Source organism: Drosophila suzukii, chromosome 3 (genome assembly GCF_043229965.1).
Source record: "Drosophila suzukii chromosome 3, CBGP_Dsuzu_IsoJpt1.0, whole genome shotgun sequence".
NCBI classification, from domain to species: Eukaryota; Metazoa; Arthropoda; class Insecta; order Diptera; family Drosophilidae; genus Drosophila; species Drosophila suzukii.
In genome coordinates this window covers 62551949-62579774 of record NC_092082.1, presented here as the reverse complement: position 1 = coordinate 62579774, position 27826 = coordinate 62551949, and the positions used below count along the sequence as shown (strand labels likewise).

Genomic DNA, 27826 nt, shown 5'->3' with positions numbered 1-27826 from the left:
TGTTGCTGATGTTGCTGCTGTCACGGCTGTTGTGCTGGCCAAAACGTGCAATTAAATGCTGTATAGAAGCCGCCGCTGCCATAAACCCCCGTCCATACACAGAGAACAACAAAGGCTGGTAATTAATTTGGAAAAATTCGAAGAAATGGCCATAAACTGAAGTTGTACAAGATCACACTAAGTTGAAGCAAACTCAAGTAACTCGCAGGCACAACAAATAGCACCAGGAACAATCATTTTGCAGATTTACCCAACTTTTTGATCAAATAAAAGAGAAGACAACTGGTCCTTTTCCAGAAAGAACTATTGGAACAACTATGTTGCACTGACATAGAATCGTTTCTTTCCTTCACAAAAACAAACTAGTCAACGCCGGAAGCATTACTTGATGCAAAATGGATGTTATCGAATCACCTTCATCGGATGAATGCTTCGAAAATTGGCATATAGTACACTTTGAGATGATACACCATCCCAACTTTTGTTAAAGCAGAAACTTAGTAAAATTGATGCAAATACCTGTTTTCTTAAATGTCGATTAACATTCTGCAACTCACTAACATAACACTCACCAGATTTAAGTTTGATAATTCTTCTGTGACGCTAAAAACTATAAACGTATGGATACTAAATAAATAGCTAAATCCTTAAATTAAAAATGTAGTACATCGACATATTTTACTGAGCCGCTTAAGATTTGTTGAATTCCCATCTCGAAAATCGTGTTAATCCTTTTATATTGCTGAGTGTTTCTCTCTCTGTAGACTGTGGAAGCCAACTTATTGGCAGTTGCTTGCCAAATGCAATGAATGAAAATTGCACAAAAAGAGAGGCAGAGGCCAGAACACAATTACAGCCAGCGGAGGCATTCACCAGGCAAATTATTGATTGGCAACCGCAGAGATGCATTCCGCCGAGAGACAAGATACAAAGATGCAAAGATGCAGAATCGGTCGGGCACTCACTAATGATGATGACGCTGGCTACTGGCCACTGGCCACCGCTACTCACTCTCTTTTGGCCGCCATTGACATTGAAATCTGGCAATTTGCAATCATTGCAATTAGTTTTTATTTCTTGGCCGAGCCAAACGCCTCGCGAATCGTCGCGGGTTTTTCGCACAAATTACTGCTGAGGATTTCGAGTTCGAGGAATTTCCGCGGAAATCATCCGGTAATGACAAACGATGGCATCTTGCATAAGTGGGCTGCGGATTTCCAACGGCTCCTTTCTCGGACCTCGAGAGTGCGAAGCGCAATCGCAAATAGCTAATTGCCAGCCGATTATTTATAGCCGCGCATTTTTAAAGTTCAAATATGCGTTTGTCGGAAGTAATTTGTTCATTTAGCGGGTCTATAAATAGCGTTCCGTCACTCAAAAGCTTTGGGGTCCCCAACGAGTGGCAAGGTGCTAGGGCTATGCGGATGGTCTCCGCTCCCCAGTCCCCTTTAGGTGATTACGACTGTGCAAGTGGGTCAAATCGTCATCGCCGGAGAGAAGCCTTGGTCCACATTGCCCACTGAATGTTCTCGCTTCCGCTAATCTCGGGCCAAGCTGCGGCAAGCGAATATACATATTTATGATGGGGATATCGGACTTGAATGGGGCATGAGTAGCGGGCTATCTGCTTGCGGTTGAAGCCCAAGGCAGACCGCTGCACTCAAAAAAACCTGCAGATAAATCAGGAAATCTAAGAATGTATTACACAACAAATCTTAAGTAAAGTTCCTTAGTTCCTCATTTCCGGGATGTTGAAAACTTACAGGACAAACTTGATACTCTTTGAAAATTCCCCCAAATCAAAAAAGAGCAATATACATCTTTAAATTACTCTGGGTAAGAGCGAGGCAGAAATTTTCGGAATACTCGGGAACAAAAACAGAGAGCCAAAACCAAAATGACGAATATATCAAGTAATGCACCTCCTATATACATTTAATTCATACATTACACCCTATTCATTTTTTCTCTGTGCATCTATAAAATCTGCATAATGTGGTTAGCTACTAAAACTGTGGATGATACAGCATCAAAGACTTTATATGTTTTTCAGCCCTTTGTTGCAGTGTAAAAGCGAGAGTAAATCTTCGTCAAAATTATTTCCATGCTTCGCCTTTTCAATTTTTCCAGCCGAACTCATGCGAAAGCCAACAGCAGTGATAATGAACAGGTTTATGTTGATTGCTTGTCTTCCTTTTTCACCTTTTGCCGCTTTTTGAGGGGCTGGAGTGTTGTGCGTAGGCACGGTCCCGGCCAAGTTCCATTCCCAATCCCTGTCACATTAATCACGGCAACATTTGCCATGCAATTAAGCAAATGAAGCCTGCATTTAAGTGCTGACAATGATGATGATGATGGGGACTTGGACTTGAGCGCAAAAGCGAACGCGAACTGGGAATGGAAATGGGACTGGGACTGGGACCGGGACTGGGAAACTCGGCGAAATCATTAGGCTAATGTGGTTAGTTGAACATCGATAAGTGAGTGTGCCCCATGGGCAGGCAGCCGCGATGTGACTCCGCTTAATGCGCATTTAATACCCCTTTGAGTCATTAGAAATTCAATCGAGTCGCTCAAAATAATTGACCCCCCTCGGTCTCGATTCGCGACAGTCGTTTCTGGCTATTCATCAACCCGAATCACAATCGAAATGCAATTTGCTGATGTTTGTGATGGCAAATCGAAAAAAGCACATTCGCACGTGGAAAGGAATTGACGCATTCCGCCACTCAGTCATTCAACGTCGGCGTGGCCTTTTTCGACTGTTTGTCTTATGGCCTTATTGGCCAAGCGAAATCCCGCCAACAGCCGGTTAACGACGAGGGGCAAAATGTCAAAAGCATTTCGCCATAATTAAATTATAAAATAAATATTGCACCAAGCTGTTGCTTTCTTTGCGCAACAACAAAAGTGAAATTCGGATTTTGAGCGCAAATCGCTGAAATACGAGTGTATGTGAGTGCCATGAAACATCGCGCATACGCCGCGTTGCATGGCCAAATGAATTGAATCAAAAGGCAACGTAAATCCGCTCTAACGCAAACACATAACTCAAATTCGAAGGTGGAATTCTCTAAGAATAGTTTATTTTGTAATCCTATTGATTTACTCTTAGTCTTACTTTTATATTTAGACAAAACGAGAAGACCGAGGACTTTTATTTAAAAACTTTTGACCTAAGAAGATTAAGATCTATTCAATTTTAAAATCAAATTCTCAAACCAAGCTGAGAAGATAATATTTTATTTTGAAGAATAATTAAGATCTGGAGCTAAAAAACTTAAGCGTTTTAACACATTTGCATACTTTATGACATATGCTCCCTTAAAAATAGAGTATTTTCGAACGGTTTTTCCTACGTTTTCGGGCTGCCTTCACTGCGTGTAATTTCACTTTCCCGCCTCCTGAGTCCCGCATTTTCCACCGTGACCGTACCCCCAAAACGCACCCAAAACTGCCTTTCTGTTTGGGTCGCCAATCATGTGTCGCAAACATGATTTATTTCGTCAATTTATGCCAAAAGTGTAAAACGATTTTCTACCGTGTGTCAAATGAAATATTATGACGTGCACTATCATTTACATGTGTTTTACAGCCCCCAGTGGGTGTGTGTGTGTGCGGGAGTGGGCGTGGCAGTGCGTTAGGAATGCGACAGTTGACTGAGGCTGTCTCGCTCTCCCACTCGCCACCCGTCTCTTTCGCTCCTCTCGCATGTGTTGGCATTTGCAATTTAGCAAAAAGGGAAATTACATTTAAATTGAATTGTAAACCGAATAAATTGAGGGGTTTTGGGGCTGGAATGGGAGGAGTTGCTGCGCAGTTGAATTTGCCAGAAATTTACGATTACGATTGAACGCAAATGGAATTCCTCTCTTTCTGCGGGCTGCTGTCTGTATAATTTACCATATATTTGGAAAGTTATCAGGCGTTGCGCAAGCCTTCCTGAGTTCTAAGCCTTGGGCGTTTTCCGAAATGTGAAAATGGCTGACAAACTTCTAGTCAATTAGCCAGAGCATTCGCAATGAAAACAGTCATTTCCTTTTAACTTCCTTGCAAAAGGGATGTTACTTTCATAGTTTTCCAAAGAAAAAACGATTTAAAAATAGGCCAATCGAATAATAACGGTCTTAAAGACAAAATCAACTTCTATGACGAAAAACATTCGCATGTTGATTTAAGTCTGCTGCAGATTTTGTATTTATTGCGCCCACATTAAGTCCAGATAACAATGTATTTCGGGATAATAAAATTAAAATTTTAATTTATTTAGCATATGGCGTATTCCACACAAAGCTGACGGAAAACCAACACAAAATTAAACCCGTATTTGTATTGCAACATCGGTAATTTGAGGGGAGCTCGGGGAAAATGGGGAATAAAACATTTCTATTTAATCTGCTTGCTATTGAGCTGTGGTGGGGCTGGAATGGGCCTTTTTAGGGAACTGGAAATTGCAAATACCAAGCGGATTGCACAACCGCAAAATGCCGACTAATTAAATTAATAGAAAACAAATGCATAATGAGTGCAGGCGTCCCAGACCAATCAGTCCGTATCTGCAGAGTCAATTAATGTTGTCCGAACCTGCGGTGATTTAGGCGCAATTAAAGTGCAAATTCTCAAATATTTTTCTGCTGAGACGCCGCTCCAATGCGATATGCAAATTTAGCAAATGCCAACTAAGCTATCTATGGCCAAGTACAGATACAGATACCCGTATCCACAAGACACCAGATACCGAAACGCAGATACCATATACCAGAATACCAGATACCAGAAGCCAGAAACCAGACGTTGCAATAGCAAAGCCATGGCAACTACTTTTATCGCATGTGCATTTTCTTGGCCCGCGACGCCAACGACGATAAATGCAAATCTTGACAGTTTTCTCTGAAACATTTTTATTTATTTTCGGTTGCAGTTTTCTGCCTGTGCTTTTCTCCTCGTCTATTTTCTTGGCTTTAGTTTTCATTGTCTGCCCGTCTGGGTTTGCTTTGGTTTTGGCCATTTGGCCATTCGGAAAGCACGTTTCGTGCTCGCACATCCGCCGTCGTTTGGGTGGCTATTTGTTGCTGGTTGTGGGTGCCGTTGCAGTCGCCGCACGGAAAGATACAAATGTATCTGACGCAGAGGAGAGGGTAGTGTGCTGATTCCCCTTCCCCCACCCACCATCGGCAGTGGACCCTGGCCAGATTGTCGCATTTTCCAAGGCGACAACTCGCTTCGACTTTGCCCTGACACTTGAAAGAACAGCTTCGCTCGGGGGAGTCCAGTTTCCAAGATAAGGTTCGTTTCACAACCTCAGGGCGACTTCAGAAACATGAAGAAAATCATCGAATTCATAAATATTTGCGTTGAGTCAATTTAAATTTAACTTGCTAGTTTCAACTTCCTGATTTTGAACGAGCATCCGGTGACAGATTTTAGATAGTTAATACCAGTCGTGTTAACTTTTATTGTTCACCAAGTGCTCTGCTATTAGCCCCATACAATTTGTACCCATTTTTTGTATATTTAACTACTAACTCTTTAAAAAAGTACCATAATATTTAAGTTTTCCTCTATAACTAAAAAAACAAAAACTTTTCTAAGGAGCTATTCCTTAAATATAACTTTTACAATATTAGACAATGTATTTTTGATTTTATTGGCTGACGAATTGAATTATTAAGACACAATGAAACGCACTGTATTGTTGCAGCACTATCCAACTTTAGTACAATGAGATGACTACTCTACGAGTCAAAGATCGTTCTTAATCCGCTGTGTGAATTTCCTGGGAATTAGTGGGCCCATTCAGAAGTTCCCCACGGCGTTCCCTCATTTGCATTTTAAATGGAGGCTCAAATTGTACTCGGAATTAATTATTGAGGAATGTTTATTAATCCATTAGATCCATTTCATGGCGGACTACAGTTTCCGTTTTGTATCCGTGCATAAGAGGCAGGGCGATCGGGATTTTTCCCGTCCGAGTTGTGCAATATTCAATGGCAATCTCAATATCGATTGCTACTTACCTTCTCATACATAATTCATCGGGGCCTGGTCGGGTCGTTTAATATGAAAACCAATTAATTAAACTCTCAACGGCAAGCGTCACGACTAAAAGCTTAGAAATTACTTAATAAATTACTTTCATTAAAGCCACAAAGGAAAAGTCAGCGGGCGAGGCACCCATTTCCCCGAACCGCCCAGCCCTCCCTCGGAACTTCCCTCGGACGACACCGTCAGGCGTTGATTTATATTAATCGACCCGCTTGCACAGCTCCGGGCATTATTTATTTGAGGCAGCAGCAAAAACAAAGCAGCGGCAAAAAATATGCCAAGTAATAAATTGAATGAATCTACACATCACATGGGGTTCGCAAAATGCACAGAAAGAAAGCAGGTCAACACAGTTTACTGATTTTATTTAAATAAATATTTATATTGTATTGACGCTCTTATATCGATGAACAAAAGAAGTAGATGTCCAGTATACCATATATTTAAAGGATTTAAATGAATTGATAGATGTCATGGGTGTTTTGCCAGTGCATGCTTACGATTTAGTATGGTATTTGGGCACTTGGAAAGGAAAACGCAAAATATGCGCTAATTTTTTATTTAAATTGCGTATGTCAAACCAACGAATCGGAGCTGAGGGCAAATAAACGAAACGCAAAGAAAAGAGCAGACACAATGTGGCACATGATTTATTGGCGAAAGAAAGGGCCAAAGAAAATATTGGCATTTCTGCAGCTTAAGTGGGTAGAAGCTTCTCTAGTGGGTCACCGGAAAACACTCAAAATCAAATGTCCCAAAACAGCTCGGGGTTAACTCGGGAGGTGAGTTGGCTGAAGTCGAGTTGGCTCGGGGAAGCGGGCCAAGAAAATGCTGACTTCGAAGTGCAGTTGCCAGCCGGGCCCAGAAGAAATTGCCTCATGATTACGTCGACCGTCCCACCGTCCAACCATCCAACCGTCCAACCGTCCGTCCATCCGTCTGCTAGCCCGCTTGTCGGTCTGGGTCCGTCACGTCCATGTCGTCTAGCTGTCTCTTTGGGTCTCGGAGGAAATACAAAAGTTTCCAAATTTCTGCGCTATAAGCACGTGCCCGACTCTTTGCCAAAATTTCCCATCGCCCCCGGCGTTTTCCCCGTTTTCCCCGGACTATCCGTGTCCGTCCCCCTTTCGAAATTCACTTCATGTTAATTTTCTTTTCTTTGATTTTGCGTTTGCATTTCGGCTTGCCACTCGGGGTTTAATGTAATTCTTTAGCATTTGCCTTCGAAATGAGGTTAAGCTGGCACAATGCTGAATGGCAAATGGTGAATGCTAAATGGCAGGCACTGTGTGCCCGAAATGGGTCACCTCAAGCGGATATTTCAGGGTAGCGGAAAATGTGGCATGGAAAAATATGTGCTCTCGAGAGTACATCAAAGTGGATCTGTGAAAAGCGGTGGGGGTTTTGGGGTGGACGAGCGATTTTAATTAATATTTCTTATACGTTTTGTTCTTTATTTTTGTTCCATGAAATATGGAAAAACATTCATCTCAATCAGGATCACAAGCCGAGTAGATCTAGCCTGTGATCTCTGTCTGTCAGTCCGTATGAACGCTGAGATCTCGGAAACTTTAAAATCTAGAAAGTTGGAATTAGGCATGCAAATTTAGTTTATTTCAGCAGAGTGCAACTCCCACTCTGACGCCCACAAACGCCCATAACGCCAAAACCTGTAATGTAAAATGTAAAAGGAATTTGGTTTGGATTATCAATATCTGTCCTCATGTAAAACATTGAGCATCCATTCAAAAGTTATAGTCATATAAAGGAGTCAACGGTTGGTGACGCTGTTGCAGGAAATTATTCCTTATGTAATTTAATTTACAACATTAAATATGAATTAGAAAATAATGTCCTAAAATCAAAGCTCCGTGGATAAGGAGAATTCAATTCAATACTTGATGATTCCTTATGTTTACGAAAAGAATGAAGTCGTCTTAAAAAAGAGTTGGCATCAAGGAATTTAATTTCATTTACTTTTATGACTCAGATCAGGATAACGAATATTTACTTAAGGAAAGGTAGGACTTTTATTAATTTAATTCTTACTACAATGCACATAATACGGTAGGATATGTTGAGTACTTAAGTCGGCTTCTGGTCGGCTTTATAAATAATAAAAAAGAAGTGTGCTTTAATTATGAAATAAATGCCGAGGCAACCTCATTGTTTTTGATTTTAAAAATCTACCAACCCCTCTCTAGTTGTAGGTTTTTCCCAATCGCATCCAAGCGACTTTTAATGATTATATTTAGTAATCATTATCAAAGAGACCTTCAGTTTCCCCTCGATTACGCTCAACTCATTAGGAGCGCATCCCGAAGATTCTTAAGCTGCCTGATTGATAAACAGTTAATAATAGTGAGCGACCCTCGACTAAATACGAAACCCCAGTCTAGAAACGGAAACGGGCAAAAGGGTTCGGGAAGCGGGTAAGCCCGTAAATGCACCGACCGTCCATACTTATAATTTGAGACCGAGCAGACAAAGTCCGAACTCTGCGCGCCATCAATGTAATTACGAACACGGCACGCAGTCGGTCAGCCACTCCCCTTTGCCCAGATCCCCGGTAATGACTACACCTCAAATTGCACAGGGGATACAAAATATAAATTTAAGCCCGTCGAGCGCCTAAGGTTTCCAGCCAGAGATCAAAACGAAACAAGGAAACGATGACGTACAAAAAAGACACGAAGCTGGAAAAAACAATAACCCCAAATGGGAAAAAAGAAAATCAGACAAACAACCGAATTAACAGAACGCAGCAAAAAATCCGGGAGGGGGAACATAATGCGAGTTTAAGTGCATGAAATTACAAACTGCCTGGAGTTTGGCTCATGGATGGCTGGTTGGTTTATTGGGTTCAGTGGCGTAGTAGGTGGCACTCAAAGGTGAAACAATTTTTAGGTACCTTAAATCATTAAGGTTTTAATATTAAAGTAAATAGATAAGGGATTATGAAATCATATTTTGATATATTATATTTTAAGAAAATGGGTCTACTGATAGTACGCCTTAAATTCAACGGCAAGTTTTTAACTACAATTTCCATACGATTTGTAAGTTGATAACGTTCTTTTTAACTAATAATATTAATCTAAACAGCAAAGAGATTTTAAAATGATAATTTAATTTAATATATCTAACGAAAAGGATAGCAATCTAGAGGTATATTGTTACCTGCAACTTTCACACAATTTCCAAGTTTAAAGTCCATTGTTCTCTTATTTTATGTTTTAATTTACAAAGGAGGACTCTTTATCTAGTATCATAACAAAATTGTCAAAACCCCCCCTAAAAAAGAGATGGGTACGCCACTGGTTGGGACTTTGCCTGCTGTGCGGGGCTGAAGGTTTCGGGTGCTGTGTTCAAAACTGGCTGCACCCTTTCCTTTTCCTTTGTCCAACTAATTTCGAGCCCGCGTTAGTTTGGTGACGATCTGAAATGAGGCATAGAACGCTGCACTTAATGGGACATTGTAAATAATTGCGGAAGTGTGTGGAGGCCTCGCTCGCCTGGCATTTGAATCGCAGATGTGTTCGAACTGTTTGATACTCGTAGTGTATGGGCTCGCCGTTGGCCGTTCGCTTATCTTGTAATTGTTGATTTAGTGTGTGCTCAATTTTTATTTTTGTGCGGTTCAGGTTCGATGGCAGCTCGGTAGTGCAGTGGAAAGGTGCAGGGGCTGCGGAAGGGGATCTGATGGGCCTTGGTAGGGCGGAGGGGGCGGTTTGTTTGCCCGCCCGGTTCATTGTTCGCTCATTGACATCGCCCGTGGTTGTTGTCGTTCCCGGCGCGTGACAAATGACTTTGCCGATGCATTCCACATTTTCGTATGTAAGTACACTGCGAAAAAGCTGTGAATGAGCAAGCAAAAATTAAAATAAAAGGAGAAGTATGTATGTTTTGATGTCTAATGTTGTTCTCGAGATACAGGTTGGGTGGAACCGAAACAATTGCTTGAACCTACCCTTAATGTTTATTCTAAATACATAACATAACAATATAGCAGCCAAAATTAAAGATTATTATATTTATGTAGCCCTGGCAACACTTTTCGATTAATACCTTATCGGACCATTAGTTAATAGTTATGACCTTATGACCACAGTCTTTAGATATTAATGTTAAGTAGAAGATATGAATGGACATTTCTTCGCTTCTAATCGAAGGTATATTTATTTGGTCGTAAGTTAGGAGAGTTGGCTGGTTACAGTCAAGGCATTTGACTCTAGCGTTCCTTGTTATACCCTTGCAGAGGGTATATTGATTTCAGTCAGAAGTTTGCAACGCAGTGAAGGAGACGTTTCCGACCCCATAAAGTATATATATTCTTGATCAGCATGACTAGACGAGTCGATCTAGCCATGTCCGTCTGTCCGTCCGTTTCTACGCAAACTAGTCTCTCAGTTTTAAAGCTATCGGGCTGAAACTTTCCCAAAAGTCTTATATCTTTTGCAGGTAGTATATAAGTCGGAACCAGCCGGATCGGACAACTATATCTTATAGCTCCCATAGGAATAATCGGACAAAAAAATTAAAAAAAATTATATCTTTGGTGTTTTTTAGCATATAACCTCCTAAGCTTGGAAATAACATTTTTTAATTAGTTTTGAATTTTGAATTAAATTTTATCGAAATCGGACGACTATATCATATAGCTGCCATAGGAACGATCGGAAAATTGGTAGGAAAATAACATGAAACAATTTATAACTTCGGTGTTTTTTAACATATAACCTCCTACGCTTGGAAATAACATTTTTTAATTAGTTCTGAATTTCGAATTAAATTTTATCAAAATCGGACGACTATATCATATAGCTGCCATAGGAACGATCGGAAAATTGGTGGAAAAATAATATGAAACAAATTATAGCTTTGGTGTTTTTCGACATATAACCTCCAACGCTTGGAAATAACATTTTTTAATTAGTTTTGAGTTTCGAATTAAATTTTATCAAAATCGGACGACTATATCATATAGCTGCCATAGGAACGATCGGAAAATTGGTAGGAAAATAATATGAAACAAATTATAGCTTCGGTGTTTTTTGACATATTATCTTATACTATTGGGAATATCATTTTTTGTGTTTTTAAATTTAATAATTATAGCTGCAAGGGTATATAACTTTTTTTCTTGTTGATTTTCTAATACTTGTAGACTTAAGAAATGGTTTCAAAGCTTGCCTTTGAGGGCTAACAGCTATGGGACCATATTATGTTTTAAAATTTTAAAATAATTAATTAAGGCTGTATTATAACAAATAACAAATAATTTAATAAAACCCTCATTTCTTCGGCATGTAAAAAATTGTTTTCCATTTCTTGCAATAAGTGATTTTTCATTCCCTTCAAACAAGAAAAAGATTTGGGCGATGGTGTGCGCTTTATTAGTGAACATTTTTAATAGAGATAAGAACGACGTAATCAATCACGGTTAGATTCAGTTAATACTGAATTTTCTCCTGGTGCACGGACTTAGTTGTGTACAGCATATGGCTCTGTCAATGGGTGTCCCTGTCCCTGTCCGCGTCCTACGTTGCCATCAATCGAAATCCAAACAGCCCGCCGAGCGGGCGGCGAATCAACAAATTGAACTGCTGCTGTTTATATAAAATATCTACATACTCGCATCTATCTATTGTTGCTGTTGGGACGTGGATGTATGGCCTCAGTCAGAGTCGATCCCACGAGCACTACGACCATAATTGACAGTTGTGTCGGCATTTATTTATTTTTATTTTTTTAGACGAAACTCACGCAAACACACACAAGCCAAGTGCACTGAACCGGGCGCTAAATTTGGGCACAGCTTTTTACTGTTTTACTGGGTTCAATGTAACCCCGCGGGGTTTCCACCTTACGTAGGCGCTGCCACTCGATCCGAGGGTCCCGATAAACCGACTGCCGTGAGCGATGGTGGTTCCTCGGATCTGCGGGGTGATTTACATTTTTTGGCGATAGGTAAGAGTGAAGGATAAGTGTGTGCCCTGAACCTGAATAGTTGGGGGCCCAGGCACTGGTTGAAGCGGTGCCAAAAATCTATACACGCGATTGATTGAGCTCTTGGAGTGACAATCCTAACGGAATTTTTTTTTAAACTGTTTATAAAAACTCTACTCATCTACATCCTTTATCAACTTACAAGATCGAAATAGGGATTTTCGGAATTCTTTGTAGGGATAACTTATAAATAAATTGTTAGTCAGTCAATGTTAAGTTGTTAGTAAACTTGACACAATATCTTTTTTATCATGTTAGTTAATATTTTATGCTTATGCTTATGAAATACACATTTGAAATGGTTTTTAGTTTACTTTTAAAACCCATTTGTCTACTTCATTTTGTTTTCAATTTTTTAAATAATAATTATAGTCGCAATTTGATTTTTTCTTGATTTTATTGCACATAATATTTTTAAACTTATTACTTTTCGCACTCTACTGTGACACATTCCGCCCACCCTGTGACAGTTTTCTCCCTGGTGGCCGCGAACACCAAACGTCAATTTGGCACAACTGTCAGACCAAACTGTCTAGAAAGAGACGGGGAGCGAGGAAAGAGAGAGACGGGGACATATAGAGGGAGGAAAACAGAAACCGACTAAAGTGTCATACACGTTTGATGGCCAACTAATAACCGAGAGCCCCGTTGTCGTGTCAGCTGCAATTGACACTTGTGCGTCGGATGGGCAATACAAGTATTTATGAACCCGATGAACTCCAGCGATTTCGCTGCCTCTAATCTCAATGGTCTTTCTGGAAATCTGACGTCTTTCTCATTGTTTGTCCGTTTGCTTACCTCTCAGCTCAGTCCGTTCGTATTTGGGACTACAAAAAGTAGGTACAAATTATGTACCGAGTTGGAAATATGTATTTGAAGCTGTAGTTGTAATTCAAAACAAAATTTGAAAATTCATCGCAATATCATATTATTATTGCAGTGTCCACTCTTGAATCTATTAGAAATAGCCAAATCGACAACACTGTGGTCCTGTCTCACTTTTATGGGCTTCCTCGTTATTTCGGTTGACAATCAAATTCTACGAAATTGGATTCTCTTGTTCCCCGACACGCTCTGCCGGGTTTCAAAACTCACCCTCCTGCTGCCTCAAGAAAAACAATAAAAATTGGAAATGAGAAAATCAAGCAAATTGCCTGCAATTGCAATTGTTTTCGCTCTTTGGCCGGCATGTGTGCCGCTGTCCGTTATTGTATTTTATGTTCCTCATTTTTTATTTGCCCCTGCCTCGCATTTTTAATGCGAAAATGATTTCATAAATTGTTCGCCGGCGTTGTTTATTTTGAAACTTTAGTTACCGTTGGGCCCCGAGGGATGGCTAAAAAACCGAAAGAAAGAACGCACCCATTTCCATCCTATTATTTCAGCTGTCAGACATTTCGACACTTGAAATTGAGCGTGTGTGATGTTTTCATTCTTGCAAAAGGGAAGGGGTCGTAGGTGGGTTAAAGACAGGACTGACTCAAAATACAAGAGCCGAAACACGGAGAAAAAATATAATTTAGAATTTTTATCTCTGAAAAGGCAATAACATGAAATAATTTAATAGACAGCTCATGTGTGAAACAATGGCTACATCAAGAGTACAAATCTGGATATTTATTTCTTTGCTTTAGATGGCATGTATAAAAACCATTTAAGTCGTGAGCAAAGTCCACGTTTATCGCAGTGTAGAAAAGGGGAACGAAGGAAATTCGCACAACAGGAAGCTGTAATTGGCCAGGAGCGCTTGAGCAAACAGCAAACATCGCCAAAGTTACTGCCGATGGAGGGGGGCTGCTTTATTGGAACGGCAGCTGTTGCCCGATAAGGTCGCACCCAGACCTCAGACTTCAGAACCAGGTCCCATATCCCTTATTCCATAGCCGAAGACCCGACACAATGCCAACTGATTGCCGTCTTGCGTGTTTGTTTTCCCCTCCAATTTCCACCCGAGCCTTATTAATTATGACGGGACATGAATTGATAATGGCTGGAGTTCAGCCCCCGAAGAACCGCCGATGAGCAGCGATAGATAAGTACCATCCGGGAGGAGGGCTTCCTCCATGATTGCACTTGATTGGGTTCGGGATCGGGATTGGGAGCTAATGGCGCCCAGCCCAAATGAAGGGTTATTACGGGAGTTTACGAAACGCGTGTAAAAGAGCAAAAGGGAGGAAGTGGACAGGCCCAGAAGCTTGATCGAAATCTTAAAAAGACAGGATGACCGCCGATCATTGCCTTTTATTATTAAAATTAATTATAAATAAATGAAGTATAAGTAAATCACTATCCTTCCACAAAGTAGTTCCTATGCAGCGATTCCTAAACATAAGAACAGATTTTACCAGCATTACTTTACATGTTTACTACAAAATCTTAATAATGCTTTTGGGTACAAGACTACATACGATACATGAGTAAATGTTTCAAGAACAAAAGTAGTTTTCAATGTTAAGCTGCAGCTGACTTGGGCTATAGATAAACATTAGTATTAATCCACCCCTTCGCCACGAAAATCTATAGGGGGTATGGAAAATTATCGAATAACTAACCCCCCGCAACTGAACCATATTGGGGGATAACCCAACGCACTCGATGAACCCCGTTTTTGTTTACAGCAATGGCAGATTGCATGTGCTGCTCGTGCAACGCCCCCGCCCCTAAGCGCCCTGCCACGCCCCCTTCAGATGCAGACATGTAAATATCATAAAGTTGTGTACAAATAAATCAAATCATAGTGCAGGGCGCTGAGAACAAACAGCCCGCATCAGGCGGTAACAAATACACGTGTTTCGATATGTTCAAAAAACCCATGTAGCACCATCATAACTCCCCCGACCAACCCCTTCCCCCAGCTATCAGTCAGCCAGAGTTCAATAAACAAAGGTCAGGAGGTGGAGGAGGAACGGGGAGAGGAACCCACTAAAACACTGCATAACTGGAAATCAAATAAAGCGCCCTTGTGTCCGTGTGCTTGACAGAGCGAGTGCAATCAAAACTCGCACCTTCAGATACAGATACTCCCCTACTGGGGACTCGGATACAGATACAAATACAATTAGCTTCGTTTCTTAGGCAATGCCCTTTGATGTAGGCCCCGTGATATTAACAGCCAGAAAAAAGCAAGCAAGTGTGAAGTTTTTTGTTGCAGGGGGCATCGGAATTGAAAACAACCGAAAAAGTGGAGGGCAAAGCTGTGCGACAAGTCAATAACCATATTTATTCAAGTAATCGATTGATTGGACCGACAATGGGTGTTCAATCAGAAGAGAAAGAAAAATATAAGTCTCAGGCAGAAATTGAGTTAGGTCTTGCAAAGGAGATATCAAAGAGGTCTCTCCTGGAATACTAATATCGAAGTAAATTGAATACGTAAAAATCACAATAATAACTTTCAAGCTAAAGTAAAACGGTCTTGAAATACGACTGCCTCTTCGCCACTTACCACATCTTTCAAAGGGGGATTGCCGGGGATTGAGATGGTTGCCATTCCCTAGGTGAGATCGACCAGCAGCTGGCTCCGTTCTCTGTCCCCGTCTCTGTCCCAGCTCCATTCCCTGTCTCTGTGGCACCGTGGCAATTCACTTGGCCAACATCAAAAGCCCGTTCGAGTGGCGGCTGCCACTTTTCGAGAGTGCGAAATTAAAACAAAATGTTGCAAGATGCTGCGGGCAGTGGAGCTCCATCTCCCATCTCCCAACCCATCTCGGCGAACCTCCTACTCGGCGGCTGTTTGATTTCTCTGGGCTGATAAGCCGAGTTGGCCGTAGCTCTTTACATCATGCGTAAAACGGCGTCAAAATGCAAATGTTGCGCAGGAAACAGCCGGCAAGTTTTCCCCCATTTCCCCCGGCTCTCCTGATTTCCCTTCTGCTGGCTGCAGCGTAAATAAACATTTTGCGCTTTAATTTATGTTGCAAGGTTTGTTGCTGTGTGCAACATGGGGAGCATTTTATTGCACATTCGCCCGGGCCACATTGCAAAATTTATCATCAGCGGCGAACTAAATGGGCTAAATGGGGGCAGCAGCATCGCCAACAAATAAGTTTTCCGCCCGTGAACTATGTAAATTTATGAAACCGAGCACATCAATTTTGAAAGGGCAGAACATCTCTGGTATTTAAGGCTTAACACATTTGCAAGGGCCGCAAACACACACGAAACTATTACTGAAAGGTGTGGAAAAATTATGGTCTCCAAAGCAAACAAAATTTATTAAAATCCATTTTAACTTAAAGGTCCAAAAGAATTTTAATCTAAGAAAGCAAAAGTATATTACAGTATATTACTATATAACTTTCTGAATATAAACGCAATCTTAACGTAAAGGCATTGTAGTCCAAAAGTGATTTGGTGGTGACTAAACAGGACTTTAAATTTACGTAAGCTCATATTTTGATCAATTAGATCTTAAATTTAATATCTTAATAGAATAATATTAGCTATCAGCTTAAACTATTGAAAGGATTCTTACATAAATAGTTAAACAAATACATTATTTTGTTAAATACGTTAATGTGACTTCCAGGAAAGTAAATTTCTATAAATTCGTTTATTAAGATCCAATTCTTCCCAATTCCGTTCTTACGTTTCGTTTAACCATTCAGCTTGAAACTAAATGCCAATCAAATCAATGCTTAGCTCGGACTGGGTTCAATTAAGACAATAGTCGGTGCTATCCATCAGAAGCCTTTGGATTGGACGTTTTGAAAGACGTGTTGCCAACTACCTGTACAATTTGTCGTCCCACCTGGCCCCTTTGCCGGCAGAGTGCAACTTCAGCGGGCTGCACTCATCTAAAATTTAAATGTGAAAATAATGCAAATTAATGTGGAGGCAGCGTTTTGTTACGGCCCCGCTGATAAACAACAACAGCCAAGTCTGTTTGGACAGTTGCTGCTGGAACACTGCATCTACACCAGGGGGATTCTCGGGTCCCTGGCTCCGAACAAGGACACCGTCGTGTACATGTTAATTACTTGTGAAAATATGCAACAGACGGCAACAACAAGGGCCAGTTGCCACGAGGCGGACTTTTCACACCAGCCAAATCGCCAGGTCGCTTGTTTTCGGAACGGAACGTGGATCGTATCGTCCCTTCTTTATGTTTCTGCTGACGAGTGCCCTTCAAAGCGAACCTGCCCGTCCCAAAGACCAACTGTTCGCCGGGACTCTCCGCTTCCGTTTCCATTTCGGAGGGCTTGGCGTGTGTGCGGGCATACTAATTACAAAGGCAACGTCACACACAAAAAAATATTGCATCTAATTTTATAACTTTTTATAAACAATATTAGTTGGTAAGCGTATTTATACCTTTAAAAATAAACTGATGAAAACCTAGGGACAAGCGATTTGCAGATTCACTAAACTTACTTTAATACACTTAAAATATTTTCCGTTCTATCATCAAAACATGCAAAAGAGTATTTAAATGTACACCAATATTTTGCCTTGAAATCTTTTTAATATTCGGGAGATTTTGTAACGGTCGTCTTCTTCTACCCAGACTAATAGATTTTTTTTGGGTGCAGCACCAGCCACTACAACAGCAACCCCGACGTGCCGCATTGGATGTGGATGTGGATCTTTAATCGCTTCCCCCGAAGCGACTTTTTGTGCCGCAAACTCATTAAGCGAAACTGAAAACCAGAAACAACTTCAAATCACACATCGTTTCTTTCTTCTTTCTCTTGCGCCCCTTTGGTATATTTTGTTATTTTTTATTACATTTCGGGACTGCCGGGCTTGTATCTTTCGCCCGGGCCTAATTGCTTTTTATGACAGTCGAGTGAATATGATAAATCTTTGGCCGTGGCCCGACATTATTTCGACATTTGTTTAGCTAGAAACATTCTTGGCAATTAAATTTATGTTTGTGTTTCGTTTGTAGTTTGTAGTTTGTAGTTTGCTCCCCGATAATAACACTTGACATGTGTTACTGGATGGCGAGTACCACCCCCTCTTCCGCTCACACTCGACCCACCTTTTAGCCATCCAACAATCCATCAGTTCAGATGAGAGTCCAAAAAGTGTCAGCTGTGAAAGTGTTTCCATGGCTGACATTTATTTGCAATTGGTTTAAGTCTGGCAATGGAAGAGGAAATTCATTTCAAGTGGACCACGAGGGGCGGTTTCAATGAGTTAATCACTGCCGAGGGGAAATAATGCGGGTCACTATTCTGGTAAAATAAATTGAGAGGTATGATCTCAGAAACGGGTGGCTTTGCGGAAGGATATTTTGGAACACTAACTAAGTTTTTAATAACAATATACTATCTAAGTACAATACTAAGATACTGGGGTTTATCAAGCCTGTGAAAGAATTTGACATTTTCTAGGGCGTTTCAACTAACTTTCTAGGTCAGATGAGGTAAGACCTCTATCTTGGCAAAAGTGAAATCCGCCAAAACAAATATGGCACTGAGCTGGCATAAGTCACGGGGGAATAAAGCTAACCCAAGCGAACTCAGCCATGTCAGCCGCATCGTACTGATCAAAAAACAATTTCTCTTTCAGCGTGTTTAAAGCACTTTTGTGGAAGTGGAACTGGCACTGACGATCGGGAAGATTATCACACGAGAGCGTCGAAAATGATTCGCAATTTCGTGAATTTTACAAATAAATACAAAATCATCCGGGGCATGATATCTTATGGCACCCTCTGGCCCTGCGGATCGCTTATCGAACAGACCATGATCGAGAAGAAGACATTCCGAACTTACGACTGGATGAAGTGTGTCAGGTGCGTCCCATGGATCTTGTCCCGGCTCGATTGCTAATTGGCTAACTCCGTTGCAGGTTCAGTTTATTCGGATTCTTTTTCATGGGGCCGACCATATACGTGTGGATCAGACTGGCGGGCGTTATGTGGCCGCGAACCGATATTAAGTCATCGTTCTGCAAGGCGATCACCGAGCAGACTGCATATGATCCGATGGCCATCAGCTCGTTCCTCTTCTTCATGACCTTGATGGAGGGCAACTCGTACGCGGAGGCCAAACGGGAGGTAAAGTAACTGTTCCTTCATTTGGAGCTTCACCTCAGGATTTCCATATCTTGTAGGTTAGGTATACCAATTTTCATTCATTCTCTAATGTATATTAAAACATATATCGGGTTAAAAACTCCTCAACTGAGGCATTCCTGCATGCAGCATTATGTTTTTTATCTCCCAGATGTGCTCATAGCCCAGTTGTGGTTAGATTCCAATGGTATTTGTTTGGAAATGGGGTCTCCAATTTCCATCGGCTTCTTGCACCCAATTCGGTGTGTTGGTTTTGATTTCGGAAATCCATTTTCTCACGACACATTCAGGCAGTCGCCGAGGCAGTATCTCCATCCTCGAATCTGTATCTATGCATCTGCATCTGTGTCTGAGGCTGTAATGTAAGCATGCATAAATATCACCTGTCTGTCGCTTACCTCCATCCATTCCCAATTGCTGCGTCTGGTCCTCCGCTTCGAACTGTCAACATTGATTTGTTGGCTCTGCGGCCATACTTTGAGATACTTTCAGGCACTTTGCTCCAGGGCCGAGTTCGGTTCCACGGCGGACTTCCATATCATTAGAAACCATTTATCTTGATAAATGTAAATGTTTTACCATATATTTGTGTCAAACGGGCTTCGTCTCATTTGCTTTGCATGCGTTCTCCAAAGATATATGGCCCGACTATTCTGAGCGAAGTGATCGGCTCAGGTCTTGGCCGTAAAAGAGTTATGTGCGTGGCTGATAAAGTCGTTAGTCCCCTGATCCTTACCTAAATATATTTTTGAGTGGCAGCCAGTTAAATGCGGGAAAAGTAATACGGTCAAACTTCATACAGAATAACACATTCAGCTAGTTCCAAAACAAAACTAACAGCTCAGTTTGTATATCAAATAAATGTATCAAAATGTTTTTTTCAAGTTCTTGCCCCATTTGTAGTTTGCCTTACAATAGGACAAGAAATCAATAGAGAACCATTTACCAATTATTTGATTGATTGAAATATGTCTTTTAATTGTGAGGATTCCACTTAAAATTAAATTTATTTAGTGGATTGATCTCTATTGATTACTTTAGACTCGTATACATTTTATTTATTTAGTTTGAAGTGTATCAAATGCAACTCCCAATCCATCGATACATAATATTTATGGTATGGAGATTTTATGATTCAAGTTAATCAATAGAAAGGCTTTTCTAAAATTAGATTACCTCTTATTAGCCAGCGTTTTGACCATTTTCCATGCCAGTGGATTTTCATGCCAGTGGTAAATTGCGTACACAAAGGTAGTCAATCAATAGTTAATTGCCAAAGCTCGACGGCCCCGACTCTGACTTTTTATATTGGATATCGTTGGCACATTGAGCGCAGTTTGGGCCAGGCAGATAATTTTTGGAGCCGGGCGTTACCTTTTAATTAACAACATTAACAAAAACGCCACGCCCCAGTCTAGCGCCCCATAAAAGAGAAAAGAGAGGGGGCAAGTCGGGCAATAAATAAAATTTTAAACATCTACCGCCGCTGGCCAGCAGGCACTTAATTACAATTTTCCGCGCTGGCATTTTCCATTTTCCGCCCGCTGCTGGGAGCATTATGTCACTGCACTCACCCCCCTGTGTCTCCTCTCGTTCCCAGGTCAGCGATAAATTCCTGGACGCCTACAAGGTGGGCGTTATTTATTGGCCCTGCGTGCAGACGGTGAACTTCGCCTTCGTGCCGGCGCGGAACCAGGTCATATTCACCTCCTTCTTCAGCATGTGTTGGACCACCTTCCTGGCCTACGTCAAGTTCCTCCAGCTGCATCCCCCCGTCGACGTGGACCACCACGCCATGGACATCCACTTCCTGGAGATGTGAGTCCTTACCTAGTTACCCAAAAATGTGATGGAACCAACACCAGGGGCGATCCCCTTGGAATGAGTTAATGACATGTTCTTTTGTATATATTTCTGTGGGCCGCTGGCATTGTATAAATATATTTGTATGTATGTACGCTCATTTATTTCTTCCTCATAAATAAGTTGTGATAAGTTCGTAGTTGGTGTTTTTCTCAGAACTGAATTGAAATCAGACGTTATCGTCAGTTTCGTTTAGGAATCTCATGGGAGTAGCAATAATAATGGGTGGATGGCTCTTCAGAATCGCAGACTCTGAACCACCAAAAGCGACCTAGACAACATGCACACTTTTGTTTTCACTTATATTTATTGCAAATATACATTCGTACCTAGACAATTTAGTACACATAATATTGAATACTCGGCCAGTGGTTATGCATACATTTAAGTTCATTTGACCTGCATCATCATTTATCAAAATTAATATTTATCACCTGTGCGCTTCTTTTGGCCGGGGGAATCGTGGTCCATTAAAATGCATACGTAACATCTATGCATATTATATACTTGTATATATACTAAGTATCTGTTTGTGTATCTGTGGGTTCGTTGAAGTGGAACCGCTAAGTGGTTGTGCTGAATGCGAGAACGGAATACATAAATAATGCCGATTTAGATTATTCTGAAACAGAAACATCATCGCCGAAGTGTGGTCCGCATTCGGATTTGGACAAAATGCCAGGGAACAGAGCGCAGACGATGACGAGGCCATAATCAGGGGAATTAATATGGAAATGTATGCAGAGCAAAAACGAAACCGCAAAAGTAAACGCAGAACACCAAACTGAACCCGCGAAATCCAAACGCATGTGGGTTCTGTTATCAGGAAGGGAAAACGTGGCGAACTTCCTGCCCAGAGAGGGTGTTCAAGCTGCACAGAGAAAATATACCGATAAAAGTCTCTAATCTAAATTTTAATAAATCAATGCTCACTTCCGTTTTGAAGATTGGCTTTAACGCAAAATAAAGCTAAAAATGTTTAAATGTTTTTAAAATTGTGTTCATACTGTTGAATAATAAATAGGTACAAGTAAATATAAGAATGAAATGATTAGCATGATAAAGCCAATCTATTTGAACGTTTAAAGAACTTAATTTGTTACCAATCATAATGAATTATTTTCTTAATTACTTAAATTGTAATCGATACAAAATCATTTTGAGTTTAATTGATCTACTGCACTTGATGCCAAACCCAACTCTTTTTTTCCCGTGTATCGTAGCTGCGAAAAAGCAATTGAAACAAGAGTTTCATTTAATTCTGCGTCGGCTGGCAGGCCAATTTCCTATCCGCCCTGCGCCCATTTCTCAGTGTCTTGCCGGGGTCTTTCTGTTGCTGTTTTATAGCGCATTAATTTCGAAAGTAGCGCTACGTGTGCCAAAAATCATTAGCAACGGAATTACGCTCAATGAAATGCAGTCGGCGTCGCCGGCAAACAAAAGCCGTCCGAGGGGAGATAATAAAGCGTGGCCAGGCCGGTCCTCCGTCGATTTCGATGTTGATGTCGATGCCGGAACAGGGAACCCAGAGTGGCCTGCCAGAGGAATTGGCCCTGCGACGGCGCCGGGGAAAAAGGTGGAAAACGGCCGAGGAAGTCGGAGGGGAAAAGTCGACAGCCGCCAGTCGGCAGCCGCTTGACGTTAGCGCTTCTGCTGCTTATAAATTTACCCTAACGACAAGTTAAATGCTGAATACGAAATGTTGCAGAGGCAAGGGTTCCTTCCACTCCGAAACCCTCGGAGACATTCGTACACATGCCGGCGAAATTGCCGCCAAGATGTAGCCTTAATGGGCTTAACTTTGAAATTCGAAAATACATATGGATTGGAGGGGGCAGGATTTATTAAAGCAAGGAAAGTTAGGAGAACAGTCATGGAATCTATCAACAATAAGGTATGGGAATATCGATTAATATTAGTAACCTAAGATCTAGATAATTTAAAATAGACCAAGAAGGTTACTCAAAAGAAAAAACACCCGATCCTTACCTTACCATATATTCAAATATATTGTGACTATCTCCTTTTAATAAAAATGTTTCACTATTAATATTGTGATTATGATTAGGCAAGCTCAAATGGTTTAATGGTTTGATTTAATTAGTGAAACCTAAGGACTCCAATCAGGTATCAACTAAACTGTCTGAAACTATATTTGGGAAATTGGTCAACATGCTGCTTATCCGAATCTGGTTCGCATCGATGGTCCCATACCCACAATCTTATCACTGGGGAACCAACCCTTATCAGATAATAGGCGGAACTAATTCGCCTAATGAAATTATGCAAATGGCGTTGGGAGTCAGTTCGATTTGGTCCCGACAGGTGCGAGCACTGCACACTTCTAAAAACATATATACACAATGTTTAAGTCCAAGTCCTTTGATTTGGTCAACGAGGAAAGGACGAAGAAACCGGAACGGCTGTATCAGCCCCGCCGGATGCGATGGCTCAAATATATCATCCTGCCGGCCGTGTTCTCCTTTGCGCTTCTTCTGATTCTGGTCAATGTGGATTTCTCCGAGACCAGTGATGAAGTAACTTCTGATTCCACGGATTTGGACTATAAACATGAGTCGCATTACAACATCTGTGACCAATCCCTCTTCATATCAAGCCATGGATTTGAAAATAACACTCTACAAAGGAGCTTTTTTTCCAGCAGCTGGGAACTGCAAAACTTAACAATAGTGAATTGCACCATAGTTCATATCAGTAATGGAACTTTTGATCAACATAACACCCGTTATCTTATGAACTTGCAACTCATTAATGTGGAACTGGAAAATTTAACAGAATCAGCCTTACATGGTCTTCAAAAGCTTCAGAACTTCACCCTAATCAATGGAAATAGCCATTTCAAGCCTTTTGGATTCCTTTCAGCTGTGTCTGAGACGGTTATTAATGCTAAAATACAACAGTCATTCTACACAGAAAGAAGATATGCACTCAGCGATTTCTTGGGATACAACAATTTCACCCACTTGAAATGTTTAGATATGAGCGGAACGAATTTCGGAGGGAGTTTTAAATCAGATTCCTTTGAGAATCTCCCCGCATTGGCGCAGCTGATTCTAAAAAACTGTGGCTTAAGCCAAATCGAGTGGGACGTTCTACCGCCAAGACTTAAGTTAGTGCAATACTTAGACTTGAGTGAAAGTCAAAAGGAAAGAGACTATGCTTATGACTTGGAAATACTTGAGTTTACCCCTGACACAACCATTGAGGACGAGGAGAGCTCTACTGTCCAGTTCGAAAGAGCCGCTGGGCCACCCTTTGCACCCGCAACAACAAACTCAACATCAGCCCCAACTACAGTAGAATCAACAGTAACCATATTTCCATCTACACTACAATCAATAACAACAACATCACCCACACAAGATATAACGGCTGATCCATCAACTGAACCATCAACGTTATCAACAATGACAACACCACGATCGAATTGCGAGGAGGAACTTTGCCAAGAACTCGTATGCTCTCGTATCTCAGCGAACTCAACGATTGGATTTTCAGATCTGGAAAGTTCGGCTAGTTGTAAGGATGGTATACTTGTGGAGGTCTGCGAATCGGACTGCACAGTACCCACCTACTTCTGTGGACTATTGGGCGACAATTTTACCTTCCCATCCAACTGTTGTTCTCATTTTACCATGAGATGTGTGGTTTCCTCAAAAGCGTCCTGGTTCGATGATCACAGCGGCCTTATAATTGGACTGGGAATAGGACTCCTTTTTGGTGGCATCCTTCTCGGTATGCTCATTGCTTACGGAGCTATACGACTGTTTAAGAAAAGTAAGCGGCGGGAATCCAACACGATGGGTCTAATTCCCCGGAGATTCGAAAAGGACCTGAATGACTATGCGGGGTAAGTTTTCATATAAAAACAAGGAAGAACGCTACAGTCGAGTACCTCGACTATCAGATACCCGTTATTCAGCTAAAGGAACTAAAGGGATTTAAGATTTAAGCGTTATGGGCGTTAGAGTGGGCGTGGCAAATTTGGATCAATCGGTAGGTATTGACGAGACCAATACATTTCAGTTAAAATTTTTGATCTAGCATGAAAATTGTGGGCGCCACAGGTTTGGGCGGTTTGTGGGCGTTAGAGTGGGCGTGGCATATTCGCATAACAAATTTGCGATGCGTGCAAGGCTACTGAATCTAAATCTGAGATATCCGAGATACCCACGTTCATATTTACGATTTTTTGAGGTTTGTGGGCGGTTTGTGGGCGTTAAAGTGGGCGTGGCAAACTTTTTTTGGGTCAATCGATAGGTATTGACGAGAACAATACATTTCAGTTAAAATTTTTATTCTAGCATCAAAACTGTAGGAGCCACAGTTTCGGGCGGTTTGTGGGCGTTAGAGTGGGCGTGGCACTCTACCGAAACAAACTTGCGCTGCGTAAGAAGCTCAGGAATCTGCAAGCCAAATCTAAATAGCCTAGCTCCCATAGTTTCCGAGATCTCAGCGTTCATACGGACAGACGGAAAGACGGGCAGACGGACATGGCTAGATCGACTCGGCTAGTAATCCTGATCAAGAATATATGTACGTTATGGGGTCGGAAACGCTTCCTTCTGCCTGTTACATACTTTCCGACGAATCTAGTATACCCTTTTACTCTACGAGTAACGGGTATAATATCTACTGCAATATAGCTATTTACAATCATGAATATTATTGCCACATTATCGCTTAACTCATTGTTTTTAGGGACAAAAAAGACAGAAAGATAATATAATCTAATCTGTAATTTTTCATACAAACGAAAAACATTTCCTTCCTTGACAATTAAATTAGGGGAGTGTAGGGTATAGTAACAAAATATTCGTTTTTCATGTAACTTTTCAAAATACAATATTTCTTAAAAGCTTAAAATTAAATTAATAAAATAAAATAAAAATTAAAAAAGTTAAAAAATACTTCTATTTTAATACTTTTTTAAAGTAATAAACATCAATAAACATACCATGCGCGGATCCATGGGTTGAAAGACCCCCACTCGGGTTAAAAACTATATTTAATATGTATTTTATTCAACAATTTGTATTTATACTTGACTAATTTTGTACATTCTGGATCCGCCACAAAAACCTACTGAAAATATTTTAGATGTAAATATCTTTCCCATTTTTTTCCTCTGAGATTTTTTACAACGGTCTAAGTTCAATCAAAAATCTTCATGGGGTTGATGATATGTTTGATTGAAGTAAAAGCTCTAGTCTTTAAAAAAACCTAGGTTGAGGTTCAAGAAGTTTAAGTTTTTACATGGCTTAACAAAGGTTTAAAAACACCAAACTTTCAATTTGTCTTCCAATAGGGGTCCGATTTCGACTCTTGACGACAGCGAATATGTCATTGCGTATCACCGCTACTTGGAACAAGCGAACCACCGTCACACGGAGACCAATAAGTACATACATCCACCCAGGGATAGGGCGCCTTCGGTTCCACCCTCCTGTGATTACCCCCTACCGCTCCCGGCAAGAAATAACTACATATACGAGAGCTGTGAGCTGTATGAGGAACTTCCATAGATTAATTTATAAAATAGATATGCATTACATTCATCCTTATACCAAGAACCAGAACATAATTAAATATTGATTATTTTTATAAGAAAAAGCTGTATAAACGAATGACGAATTTAAAAATGTGTTCTCGAAATGGCAAACCAATTTTAATTCAAATAAATTTACATAACGATAAAAAGTGTCAATACGTGGGTACAGGCTAGCTTCCACATCTTGAACTAACTTTGAAGACTAAATAAATTTTATTACTCGACAGAAAGACATTTGAGGTACTTTTGTTTTAAAACTCTTTGGTGATCTGAAATATTATGTTCCAATAACAGGAAAAAAAACAGAACTGAAGTCGTGCAGCTTGAGTTATGAGTGTCTCACATGGGGATGATGACATACCAATTCTACTTGTTTGTTCTGCTTTGCATCTTGTGATAGAACCCAGCCCCTTGTCTGGGTTCTGTGGAAGTTTGCACAGTTCAATGCTTTTATTTAGCTTTAATGAGCTCCAGTTGACGATGAAGGCGAAAAAACTCCATCTCAATGCGCCCCATTGTGGAAACAGCTTCCATCCCGGCACTTGCCCTTCCGCGGGACCCAGAGATGTACTCGTAGTGCTCAGTTTGTTGACTCGCCACATGCACAATAAAATATTTTTGTAAGCACTTTTTATGGCTGACATATCTTTTAATATACACACAAGCACCGAGATCTTTTTTGCGAGCGTTTTGCCAATTTATTTTCGCCCCTGTTCCAGTTTGGGTATTTGTTTTTTCTTTTTGGTGCCCTGCAGGCTGTCGCTGCCATAATTTCCCAGGCACATCCCATCCCCGTTTCCAGACCGGCGAAGGGACGGGGTCGCTGTCAAAGTCCGGCCAAGTCTCTCGGCCATATGTTGCACACATTATGCTTACTTAACAATTAGAGACGCTCTTGTAATTCCACAAAATTGCTTTGTTCGCCTGGATTTTTTGCTCCGGGGAAAGCGGGCGACTTCGGGGGAGGTACTCTTCTACATGCCACATACACAGAGGGGCTCTGTGCGGAGGGTGAGAAGGGGAAGGAAGTGCCGCAGAGTGGCTTTTGTGCTTCAGCTTGTTCAGAACTCTTTGGTCACTGAGCTGTGAATCGTTATGAGCTTTAAATCCGAGGAAAATGCTTTTATAACCAGGCTGCTGTGTGTGGGAACCGAAACTAGTTAGGGGTGAAGCCAGGGGAAGTGAGATCCAGCAGAATTTTCCGAAGCCCCAACTCACCTTTGAAAGCTCGAAGAAAATTAGTGTGTCTTGTTATACGTATCAGCAAACTCAAGAAATTGTTTTCAATAACAAAGAAGGAAGAATGACCTGCA

General features: G+C 41.0%; 2 protein-coding genes across 2 annotated transcripts; both read left to right on the top strand.

Annotated features, from left to right (window-relative positions):
• The first annotated feature begins 1045 nt into the window (after positions 1 to 1045).
• Positions 1046 to 21076, top strand: plh (pasang lhamu). Its single transcript, XM_036819150.3, has 4 exons — positions 1046 to 1173; positions 18571 to 18796; positions 18853 to 19060; positions 20679 to 21076. The coding sequence occupies exons 2-4, from the start codon at positions 18645 to 18647 to the stop codon at positions 20898 to 20900; spliced, it is 582 nt and encodes a 193-aa protein (XP_036675045.3). The 5' UTR covers positions 1046 to 1173; positions 18571 to 18644; the 3' UTR covers positions 20901 to 21076.
• Positions 21077 to 21212: 136 nt separating this feature from the next.
• On the top strand, positions 21213 to 26662 carry LOC108005927 (uncharacterized). Its single transcript, XM_036819054.3, has 2 exons — positions 21213 to 24812; positions 26271 to 26662. Exons 1-2 carry the CDS (start codon positions 23305 to 23307, stop codon positions 26485 to 26487), a joined length of 1725 nt encoding a protein of 574 aa, XP_036674949.3. The 5' UTR covers positions 21213 to 23304; the 3' UTR covers positions 26488 to 26662.
• The last annotated feature ends 1164 nt before the right edge of the window (positions 26663 to 27826 follow it).